This window comes from Nilaparvata lugens, chromosome 13 (genome assembly GCF_014356525.2).
Source record: "Nilaparvata lugens isolate BPH chromosome 13, ASM1435652v1, whole genome shotgun sequence".
Classification (NCBI taxonomy): Eukaryota; Metazoa; Arthropoda; class Insecta; order Hemiptera; family Delphacidae; genus Nilaparvata; species Nilaparvata lugens.
The window spans coordinates 5267873-5280314 of NC_052516.1; the positions used below are offsets into that span (position 1 = coordinate 5267873).

Below are 12442 nucleotides of genomic sequence, written 5' to 3' on the forward strand. Positions count from 1 at the left end.
TACAATATAAGGATCTCCGACATGAACAATTTCGATCAAATGCAATTCAAGATGGCGTCTAAAATTGAGAAAATGTTGCCAAAAAACAGTGTTTTTCGCGGTTTTCTCGAAAACGGCTCCAACGATTTTGATTAAAGTTACACCTAAAATAGTCATCGATAAGCTCTAGCAGCTGCCATAAGTCCCATATCTGTAAAAATTTTATGAGCTCCACCCAATCTATGCAAAGTTTTATTTTAGATTCTCAATAATCAGGCTTCAGATACAATTTAAACAAAAAATTCTGAGTGGAAAAGATTGAGCATGAGAATCTCTACAATTAATGTTCAGTAACATTTTCACCTAAAATTAAAAATAAGCTCGAAATTCGAGAAAATGTGATTATCCAATTGCAAACTGTTGATTCTATTAAATGATTCACTATAAGAATAGAGATAGCAGACCTCGTATGTCTCCAGCGTTATTGTCCTGTCACCAACTGGCTCATATCTTGTTTATAAGTAGACTTGAGATGCGCGTGAACACTAGCGTCTGGTGATCAATTTTTATAACGGCAAGGAAAGTTGTGTGAGTGCGCCAGACCAGATTTTTTTGTCAGTTGATTTGTATGAAATATTCGTGGTAAATGAAATGAATAACAATTATCATCTTATTCCTACTATTATCATAGTTGACAATCTACTAACTTGCACAAGGAGTAATGAAAGATCAGTCATTCGTCTTCAGACTCATTAGGATACGAAAAGAACGGGACAGAGCTCAATTTTGAAAATTGAAGCAAGAAACGACTGGAATTTGTCCGACGATGCCATGTTAGATTGGATCGACCAATGAGAACGCGTTAAAAGTGGGAGTGACTTCCTACTCGTCTCTGATTGGTCGAGGCTGTTCTGTGACGTGGTAGTGGGAGCCAGTGGAGTTAATTTACATGAAGCGAGGAGATCCTAAACAAAACTCTATTGACTTTTGAAAGTGACCTGAGTAGTCTGAGCATTGATGCGTTGCTGGATGAAATGTAGTTTAATCAATAATATAATAAATGAAAGAAACAGTCTAAAATATATTTTAGAGCTGTGAATAACAAATAGTGAGTAGGTTTTTGATTTTGTATTCAAATTTTTTAAATAAGTGCAATATTTCTTAAGTTTTTAATTTATTGTGATTCATTTAGAGTATAAAATCAAACTTCAAAATTCAAAATTTTAAATCAACATTTCTGGACCGAAAATCAAGTGACGAAGCAGTGTGTGACTATATAACCTTATCTTATATTATTATATTATATACTATTACTTACAATCTATTATTAAATTTTAGATGAATTATTGTTGTATTTGTCAAGCTAGACTCTATTTGGTTTCTGTATATGTATTTATGAGTGTGAATAAATTTGAATTTGAATTTGAATCTTTTGGACAACATTAACATTTTATCAAAATTTTTTGAGAGAAATAATAGTACAGGCTTAGCCTAGTATTTCCTCCAATGTCATAATTGTATTATGATTATAGTATTTTATACAATAAATAAATAAAATAAAATCGGCTTATAGGAAATAGGAAATTCATGAGTGGACGCATCATCATGTCTCAACTACAGGACTGATTAACTTCGAATTTTGCATATAGATTCTTAATTTACCCGAGGATGGTTATAGGCCTATTTTAAATTCTTCAAGTTCCCAGTAGATCAAGTTTTCAGTTTGTCAAGTTCTTAATTATTTGACTCTTTCAGTACACGAGTTACCAGCTAGTCTATAATCTTTATCATAATGAAGGAGAGAATTGGCTTATACACGAAATACGAAAATTATGTTTGACGCATCATCACGTCTGAACTACTGGACTGATTAACTTGAAATTTTAGATATAGATTCTTAATTAACCGAGGATGCTTATAGGCATTTCAATTCTTTAAAATTTAATTACGTCAAGTTTTCATTTACTATAGTATAGATAATATTCATAATCATCCCGGTACATATTATTTCATGTTCACAATATCTCACAGCTCCATCAAACAATGTCAATAGGCAGCTATTGTGTGTCAAATGCGCACAATATTTCAACAATAGGCCTACGTAACAAAACAATATCGCGCGGTCTATTGTTTTCATCGGCTTCTATAGTGAGGTCCACGTTATAATGGCAGTGAAAAAAGATAGCAGAACAACGTTGCCGATCCTGTATCTTGTCTGTGCCTACTATAGACGGTAGCCGATACAGGTTTATTGATGTAATATTAACCGTTCATTCTCGTTTAAAGTAATAAATTATATTTTATTAAGCAAGGAATTATGTTTTTCAATAATTTCATAATTGACCGAGCGAAGTGAGGTCTAAAATTATTCAAGTCGACGGTTTTGCATTTCTCTTAATGATTAAATGTTTATATGTTGCGCATTTACGGCGAAACGCGGTAATGGATTTTCATGAAATTTGACAGGTATGTTCCTTTTTTAATTGCGCGTCGACGTATATACAAGGTTTTTGGAAATTTTGCATTTCAAGGATAATATAAAAGGAAAAAGGAGCCTCCTTCATACGCCAATATTAGAGTAAAAATCAGACTAAAGAATTATTCATCATAGATCAGCTGACAAGTGATTACACAGATGTGTGGAGAAGCTAGTCTATTCCATAAGGTCTGTAGTTTCAATCAGGTACTTGTGGATGAGAATACTGCGTGAGGTCTACTGTTCACAGAATTACTAGCTAAGATGAAATATTTTGTTAATTAATAATTATAAATCCTACATTGTTAGAAGACGATCTGGCAACAGAGCAAAGCGAGAAAGAAAGAAAGAAAGAAGAAAGAAAGAAATATTTATTGCCAAATCATTAAACAAACTTTACAAAGTGAAAAATATAAAAATTTTCATATACAATACATTACAAAAACTTAAAATAAAATATTTTCCATTTAAAAATCGATTATAATATTATCATTGGCGTTACCAGCAAAACTAAGTAGTTTGAGCGATGGCAACGAGTAATCAGTCGGCTATAATTAGTGGCTTAGATTCAGTCGAAAATAGAAAAATATAATAAAGAAAAAAGAAACATATGGAATGTATGAAAAACTAGAAAAAAAAATAAAATTTCAATCCGAAAAGAAGAAGTACTAAGAGTGAAATACTAAGAGAGCAGAAAAACTAGAATGAATTCATAATAATTTAAAAACTCAAAAGAAAAAGAGATGATTCATGTAATTATTAATCTACAATTCACTGTACATATTAATCCATTTGGTAACATAATGTATTCATTTGTAGCATATATGCAATTCCTTTTGTAAGCAAAGAGAGAATTAGAAAAATAATACAATACAGTACACATGACACAAAATAAAACTTAAACTCAGAGAGAGAAAATTAATCTGGGAGTATAGCCCTACTATAATAAATTCAGAGGACTGAGGAAGACAGTATTATTACATCAATTAAAATATCTAGGTATGATATCTTCTGTCTTTATCCAGCTTTCAATTTTTAATTTAAGTGCTTTTGTAGGTTTTCCTGCAATGAAATGTTCTGGCATAAAATTAATAAGCTTTTTTGTTGTATAGTTGAATTGTCTTCTGCATATAGTTAGATCTGTTCGAGGAACAAAGCATCTATTTACTGATCTGAAACTATAATTAGTTGAATGAGGTGTAAAAAGATGTATATGGTTGCTGATATATTTAACAAGATTTCTGATATACAGTTGCCTACTGACAGAACTCCGAACTCCATAAAAAGTTGCTGGCTAGGGTACCTTCTATGCACTCCTAGTGCTGCCTTGAGGATACTCTTTTGAATAATATTTAGTTTATTGAAATGAGCATTAAAAGCACCACCCCAGACCTAATTCCATACTGAAAAACTGATTGGGCGTATGCAAGATAGACCATTTTACTTAAGATTCCTCTTTTAGTAAGCCCAATTATAGAATTTATGAATCATGAATTTCATCCTGCTACACATCTATCTATATGCTTATTCCATCTTAGATTTGGGTCCAAAGTGACACCTAAATACTTTGTTTCAGTTACCCTCTCTAACACAGGACATGAACAACTCATATCATCATTGTTGGGGTCATTTAAGCAAGTCCTTTTATGTACTCTAACTGCATTTACATTATCTATTTTGTCAGTTGGCTGTGTACTCGAGTTCTGAGAAAATGTCATATAAACACTTTTTTTATAATTCAATGTCAAAACATTCTTCACAAGCCAAGACCTCACCCTGCAAAGTCCACTGTTAGCAAGAGATATAACACTGTCCCACGAGGATCCAGTAAAAGCTAATACAGTGTCATCCGAGTAAGACAATATCCTACACCCCTGAATAGGAAGACTCAATAAATCGTCTAAGTAAGCTATAAATAGAATTGGGGATAATACTGTTCCTTGAGGTAGGCCAAATCCTGACAAAGCTATTTTACTCTCCCTTCCATTCAAATTAATCACTTGTGTTCTTTTTTCCAAATAACTAGCAAATAGTCTTAATGCTGGACCACGAAAGCCATTTCCTTCAAGTTTCTCAAGCAGGTTTGAATGAGGGATGGTGTCATACGCCTTAGCCAGGTCCAGGAATACAGCTAAAGTTTTTTCATTTGACTTATAGTTATTTGTTATTATATTTACAAGTTCAGCCATGGCATCCTCAGTGCATTTATTTTCTTGAAAACCATATTGATATTTGTTTATTTAATTGAATTTATTCAAGTATGGAACAACCTGTTGTTTTAAAACTTTTCAAAAACTTTGGATATATTACTTATAAGGCTAAAGAGATAGAGCTATCCGCTTTGTTGAATGATAGACAAGGATAGCTATACCATTGCTAATCAAACACTGCCGTTATAACTTGGGCATCACTATAGAAAGATTCAACCCAACCTGTCAGTATTCCCTGTAAATAACAACATACCCTCCCATCCACGTAATGCTGACAGTTCTAAATGAGACTCACTACTGTAGATATGGCTCTGACGTGGCTGGTAATTAAGTCGTTAAATTAAGCAATTAAACAATTAATCGATCGTCTATTCTTGTTAACAGGTGTTTCCAATGTATCGACACCGATTACGATGTTATCCAAGTTGAAATTTGAATTAATTGGATTTTGAATACTGTATTCCAGTTGAGGAACTCGTATAACTAAGATGGTCATGGACTACAGAAATTTCATAATCTTTTTTGGATGTCTCGTATTATCGAATTTACAGGTGATTCATTCAATCAATATTAATTATTTCAATAAATAATATTTTAAAAAATAATATTCAATTATGGAATCAGATTTAGATTTGATCTTACACTCATTCATGATCACTTACATGATATGATGTTTTTCGGATGGACACGTTAAGCTGTCGGTCCCGGCTGCCTAAAAAGCAGTCGTTAGGTCATGTCAGAGGCCCTGAAATTGATCAGTTGCGACCTGAAAACTCTGACACCAGACCTGAGCCAGCCAGGTCACTCGATATTACTATTATTATGATAACTTACAATATAGCTACAGCAAATTATAAAAGATTAACAAGTCATGAAATTCACAGCTTCATTCAACGTTATATAAATATGCAAAAATCTGGGGTGGTGCAATCACACAACTTTCCTTGCCGTTATGAAAATTGATCACCTGACGCTAGTGTTCCCGCGCATACTAGTTTACTATTCAAGGGTCTGAGCCAACTGGTGACAGGACAATAACGCTGCAGACACACGATGTGAGCTATCTCTTCATAGTGAATGATTCAATAGAATCAACAGTTGCCAACAATTTGCAATTGAATAATCACATTTTCTAAAATTTCAAGCCTATTTTCAATTTTAGGTGAAAATGTTACTGGACATTAATTGAAAAGATTTCCATGCTTAATCTTTTCCACTTGAAACTTTTCGTTTATATACGAGACCTGATAATTGAAAATCTAAAATCAAACTTTGCATAGATGAGGCGGAGCTCCTAAAATTTTTACAGATATGGGACTTGTGGAAGTTTATAGAGCTTATCAATGACTATTTTAGGTATAAATTTGATCAAAATCGTTGGAGCCGTTTTTGAGAAAATCGCGAGAAACCCTGTTTTTGACAACATTTTCGCCTTTTAAGCCGTCATCTTGAATTGCATTTGATCGAAATCGTTCGTGTCGGATCCTTATAGTGTAAGGACCTTAAGTTCCAAATTTCAAGTCATTCCGTTAATTGGAAGATGAGTTATCGTGTACACAGACGCACATACACTCATACACACACACACACACACACACACACACACACACACACACACACACACACACACACACAACAACATTTTTGGACTCAGGGGACCTTGAAACGTATAGGAATTTAGAAATTGTGGTACCTTATTTTTTTTTTGGAAAGCAATACTTTCCTTACCTCTGGTAATAGGGCAAGGAAAGTAAAACTACTTAAATCAGGGATATAATAGGAAACATATATACATTGAATTCATCTAATGAAACAATTATACTATAATTTTGATGAGACACGAGAAAAACTCATGATTCCCAGTCTATTTTCCAGATTTGTTCAGCAGATTATATTCGAGTGTTTCACTCATAATAGTGTCAAATCTTCATGAATAATATCCTTTTCTCAGATTTGTTCAACAATTTTATTGAAACCTCTTACCAACAACTTGGAACTGTCCAAAAAAAACATTACAAGTCTAGAATTATATAAAAGTTTCGAGTTTGAAGAGTGAAAAACTCAAGAATTCTAATCTATTTTCCAGATCTGTTCATCAATTTCATTGAAAACCCTCACCAATAACGAGGAACTATCTAACGAACAAGTACAAGCTACACTTATGGAAATTGCCGACGTAACTAAGAAAGTACTTGCACGAAACACAAACCTACTCCTGGAAAAGAAAGAGATGAAAGAGCTACTAGGAGAGAACCTCGAAGTCCTAGAAAACCACCCTTACGTCAAAACAAGCCTCACAAGACATGGCGGCCTACAGACTTCGATACTATACTACCTCAAAAAACACCCCGAAAACGCACCTCTTCTCCAAAAAGCTGTCGATATTTGGAGAAAGGTAATCGATGATTTACTATCGAAAAGAAACAACGATTCACCCTCGAAAGAGCTGCACGAAAAACTAGTAAAATCAAGAAGTTCAAGTGATAACCGTATATATCATAAGATAACTAACGAGGTGCTGAGATCAGTTGACAAAAAATTAGAAGGAGAGGATTATGATGAGTTGGTGGCTGCAGTTTATATAAAGATATACATAGAATATGATATTCCAACCACATCTAAATTGGAAAGGGTGTTATTTAGGAAGATATCCACCCTATATGAAGATGGAGTTTTCGATTATGTTTATGATAAGCTCGGTGGAGAATTGGCGGAGTTTTTGTTTCAGGTAAATTCTCCTCCTTAAAATACTTATTTTATCCTAGTAATTATGGATACAAGGGCTACTTTAAGTAATAAAAATAAATAGTTATAAGTATTTGTGTAACCTTATCTAAATTTGGAAGAGGAATAGCAAAAGGTTACCTTATTTTTCTCTCCCTATCATTTTTGATGATGTACTTATTAGATGAATCAATAGAAATATAATGGGATAAGCACATCCGTTTAGAAGTTTGGAGGAGTGAAAGGTGATTTTTGAAAAAGGGTTCTTATTCCATTTTGTTTCTATTTGCTCATCTACTGTTTTATGTGCACTTTAACTCGCTAAATTTGGGAGAGGAATAGCACAAGGTTACCTTATGTTTTCTCTCCCTATCATTTTTGATGATGTACTTATTGTATGAATCAATAGAATTATAATGGAATAGGCAAATTTTTTTAGAAATTTGAAGAGTGGGAAGTTGATTTTTGGAAAAGGGTTCTTATTCCATTTTGTTTCTATTTGCTTATCTGTTGTTTTATGTGCACTTTAACTCCCTTGTTTTCTGATTAACATATTCCATTCATTTCTATTATTTCATCCTTTATATTATGATTTGTTTTATATGCACTTTAACTTACTTATTTATTGGATAACATAATAATATAAGATGATTTAATCATAATCATAATAGTAGAATGGATTCAGTTCACTCCAAGAAACTCTACACTTCTCGTAATGTATCATGTTAACTTTTGTTTGAACGAATGTAATAGTAATTATTATAATAAAACAATGGTTTAATCTACGCTACATTCTAGTTATTGTGTATTCTCCTTAACATAATTGGGCAGTATTAGTCAACGATTCCTAAGAACGGTTTCAAACAAGCACACTTTGGAAGCCTAAAGTGAGGTCCACGTTATAATTGCAGTGGATGAAAATAGGAGAGTAGCGTTGCCGATTCTTTGCCTTGCTCTGCCTTCCATAGAGGTAAACATCATAAATCAGCTGTCGAGTGGATTATAAATGTCATGCATTGACGCATGCAATTCAATATCTCAATGTAACTTAATGAAAAAACAGCTGTTGTGTGGACTATAATTTGCATGCAGTGAGGCATGCAACTGATAACTTGAAGTAATTAGATACCGGTATATCTAATGTAATATTAACTCATGATCATTCTTGTTCAAAATATTCATTTTTTGTATTTTATTCGCCAAGAAAATATATTCAATTCTTCATTTATTGAATAATGAATTTTCATAATATTAATGAGATTGAATACTTAGTTGACCGAGCGAAGTGAGGTCTAAGGTTTTGCATTTCTCTTTATGTTTAAATGTTTATACGTTGCGCATTTACGGCGAAACGCGGTAATAGATTTTCATGAAATTTGACATGTATGTTACTTTTTAAATTGCGCGTCGACGTATATACAAGGTTTTTGGAAATTTTGCTTTTCAAGGATAATATAAAAGGGAAAGGAGCCTCCTTCATACGCCAATATTAGAGTAAAAATCAGACTATAGAATTATTCATCATAAATCAGCTGTCGAGTGGATTTTAAATGACATGCATTGACGCATGCAATTCAATATCTCAATGTAACTTAATGAAAAAAACAGCTGTTGTGTGAACTATTAATTGCATGCAGTGAGGCATGCAATTATTGATAACTTGAAGTAGCATTTCTCCCGACTTTTCTCTGGTTTCAACTCGGTAAGCTTTTGATGATAGTAGCATAGTTTTTTACATCAAATTATCAGCATAGTCGATACAACAACCCAAACAGCCATTAATCGTTTATACACCGATATCTCGCCGACACGACAGGACAGGACAGAATTTACTCTGATGGACAGTATTAGAGGAGACTGTGGTTTTCAACTGCGCGATGTCTACTGTTCACAGAACTACTAGTTTATAATATTTCTACATTATTGGAATACGATATGGCTTGTCCTAGTGAAGGATACCCCTATCTGCTTTGTCGAATGATAGACAAGGATAGCAACACCAATGTCAATCAAATTCTGCCATTATAACGTGGACCTCACTTTAGAACACTGATTATTTGTCCATAATTATACGGAACTCGAATCGCAGAAATCTGAACGCTTGACTGCTCTCTGTGTGCACACACTCTTACAGAATATATCACAATCTCATACATTCAAAACAATGATATATCATCCTATCATCTAAAAGAGTAAGATCTTGGTGGAACATATCTTCTACTATTTCTTAAATTATTTGAATCAATGATAAATCCTAAAACAGCCTGAAGAGGAAAATCTTGGAGGATAAACAATATCTTCAGCTCTATCACTTCCAAACAATGATAACACCATCGTGAGAACCAGGATCTGCGCAGAACCGCAATCGCACGTTGTGCGCATGCCTTGAAACTTGCGCTTTTCGGCTTATCAGTGGTTGCAGTGACGCAAATCTTTCAGTCGTTTGTCAACGGTGCTCAGAAGCAGTCGTGCTGCTAGCGCTCCTAGCGGGAATTTGCGGAAATCGCGGAGTTTACTGATAAGTTTAGCTGCGAAAAAGTTTGCCGGAAGCATTTAAAACACTCAAAATAAGTTAGTTCACTCGAAAAAGTCGAACTTGTTTAGTTCATCTGATAACTAAATAGATCCGATTTTTCGTGAAGTGATTTTTCCCAGTTCGTCGATTTCCCGATTACAGGAAAATTATTGCCAGAAAATAAGTTTCTCCTCGCGCGGTTTCATATCATGAAAATCTGAAAACCCTACTGATGTAAAGATAGATTTTGATAACACTATCACAAGCTTTCATTGTTTTTGTCAACTAATTACTGTGAATTGTTTGAAGAGGCTATGATAGGTATTGATAACATTATCACTAGCCATTATATCATTTCTCCTAACTGAAAAAACCCTCAAATATCGATAATCATACAATATTTAAAATGTGCATTGAGTGATAGATTTTTCTCGGTTGAAAATTGATGATTTCTAACGATGTAATCGATCCTTAAGTGCAAGATTTTCTATTGTGCTAACTGAAAGAGTGGATGTTTCAAATATTGTGCCTGTTTACTTTGTTATCTTGAGTTGTTTTTGATTATTGAATTGTAATTTACTTGAACGGAAAGACAACGGATTTAATCACATACCAGGATTGGAGGATTTTGAGCTTTGTTCCAATGGTAAGTTAAATTATTCCTTAAATACAGTTTATTGGTGTTTTAAGCTGCTATGTGATTTCATACTTCTATGAAGGAAAGGATACAGAAATGAAAATAATACTACTGATATGAAATGAACAATCACGGAATTTAGTTTATTAGTATGGTAAGTTGATATGTGATTTTTTTAGAATCACATAATTATTAATGAAGGTTATCAAAGATTGACAATGGTGTAATAACCGAAACCGGTCTTTCTAAGTATCAATAAATCTGTGGTTTTTTGACAATTTCTTAGTCTTTTTCATTCAATTTCTATTGACATGAACTGCACAAAATAAAAGTTGAGATTATCATGGAAACAAGTATAATGAGGTCCACCTTATAATTGCAGTATTTGATTAACACTGGTGTTGCTATCCTTGTCTATCATTCGACAAAGCAGATAGCGCTATCCTTAGTATGTAGCTATGCAACATCGCCAGATCGTTCTTCTGCTATGTAGAATATTATAACTAATCAACAAATTATCAAATCTCATTTATAAAATTTCATTATTTTATCATTGAAGCATATATTTCCTTGAATATAGAACATAACAACTGACTATTTTAAACATGAATTAACAGTTGATATTACATCGGATATACCGGTATCAGCTATCCTCTACAGAAGGCAGTGACAAGGCTGATAATCGGAAAAGCTGCTCTATCTTTGTTTCTCCACTACCATTATAACGTGGACCTCACTATATAGGCGTGGGCTATCTCAGTAGAGGGAGATAAAATTTTGTTATGGGAGATAAAAGGTTGTAATAGTAGACAAACAATCCTTCTATTACGGTAGAAACTTCTCTAAGATGTTTCTGTAATATTCTTAAACTAAATTTAAAACCAGTATTTTTATAGTATGGTAACAGTAAATTCGAGTTCTACTTGAGTTCCTGTTCAATGTTTAAACTCGAGCTCATAATATTTGACTTCTACATAAATATAATTGTCAAATATCGGGGACCGAGCTTCGCTCTGGAGTACAAAAGCATAAAAGATTTATCACGAAAGAAGAAATTATAATAACATTCATACAGAAATGTTCTATCTAATCACAGTAAATTGAGATTAATTCCCAGAGGAATGCAATAATTTCCCTCACAAAGGCTCAGTAGCCCAAGAGCTGGTTAAATTTTAATCCTGATTAACTTCACGTGAACCAAATCAGAGAAGACCATTTCAAAAAGATGGTTCTACTGGAATTAATCAGGATTGAAAATTACCCGGCTTTTTTGCAACCGGCACTAAGTACCTGATTGAATAATTACAAAAGTTCAACAGCTGAGTCATAATTTTGACACAGTCCCACACACATGAACTCGCTCACTCACTTCCATCACCAACAGACGACGAAATAATTATTATCAGCAGTTTTTCCAAGGATGAATAATAATACTTTCAATGTCCTTCAGCGAGTTTTTCCAAGGATGAGACCTAGTGCAATCGAATCTTTATATTATAAACCTACTATGTTCTGAATTTTGTGAAAATCGTTAGAGCCGTTTTCGAGATCCGGTGAAATACAAACATTATAAACATCCAAACATCTAAACATATAAACAGACGTTGCTCGTTCAAAAGTATAGGATAGGAAAATGCTTAACTGCAGTTTATTTAAATCAAGTTTAAGAAGCAAAGAAGTAGTCAATCTTTTAAATTACATTAGATTGATTGTCAGCCAATTACAGTCCTCATCAGATTTGAAGTTAATTTTTGAAAACATTGTCAGTTCAACAAAGGAGAAAAGCTTTTCAATTTGATTCCCATGATTGGTAGCAGCTTTGTTGCCAAATAATTTTCCTGATTGAATGCAACTTTGTTTTTGAAGTCGCAAATTGAAAATGTTCATTGCAATTCTAGTAA

General features: G+C 33.3%; 2 protein-coding genes across 5 annotated transcripts in view; both read left to right on the forward strand.

Moving 5' to 3' along the window:
- Nucleotides 1–5082: 5082 nt before the first annotated feature.
- On the forward strand, nt 5083–8176 carry LOC111050867. Its single transcript, XM_022337240.2, has 2 exons — nt 5083–5216; nt 6752–8176. Exons 1-2 carry the CDS (start codon nt 5154–5156, stop codon nt 7409–7411), a joined length of 723 nt encoding a protein of 240 aa, XP_022192932.2. The 5' UTR covers nt 5083–5153; the 3' UTR covers nt 7412–8176.
- A 1666-nt stretch (nt 8177–9842) lies between these two features.
- LOC111044266 (adenylate cyclase type 8) overlaps nt 9843–12442 on the forward strand; it is a 510898-nt gene continuing 508298 nt past the window's right edge. For all 4 annotated transcript variants that reach the window (XR_005572740.1, XR_005572741.1, XM_039439656.1 and 1 more), the window contains exon 1: nt 9843–10550. The gene's annotated coding sequence lies outside the window, so the exon portion shown is untranslated. The remainder of the gene's footprint in view (nt 10551–12442) is intronic.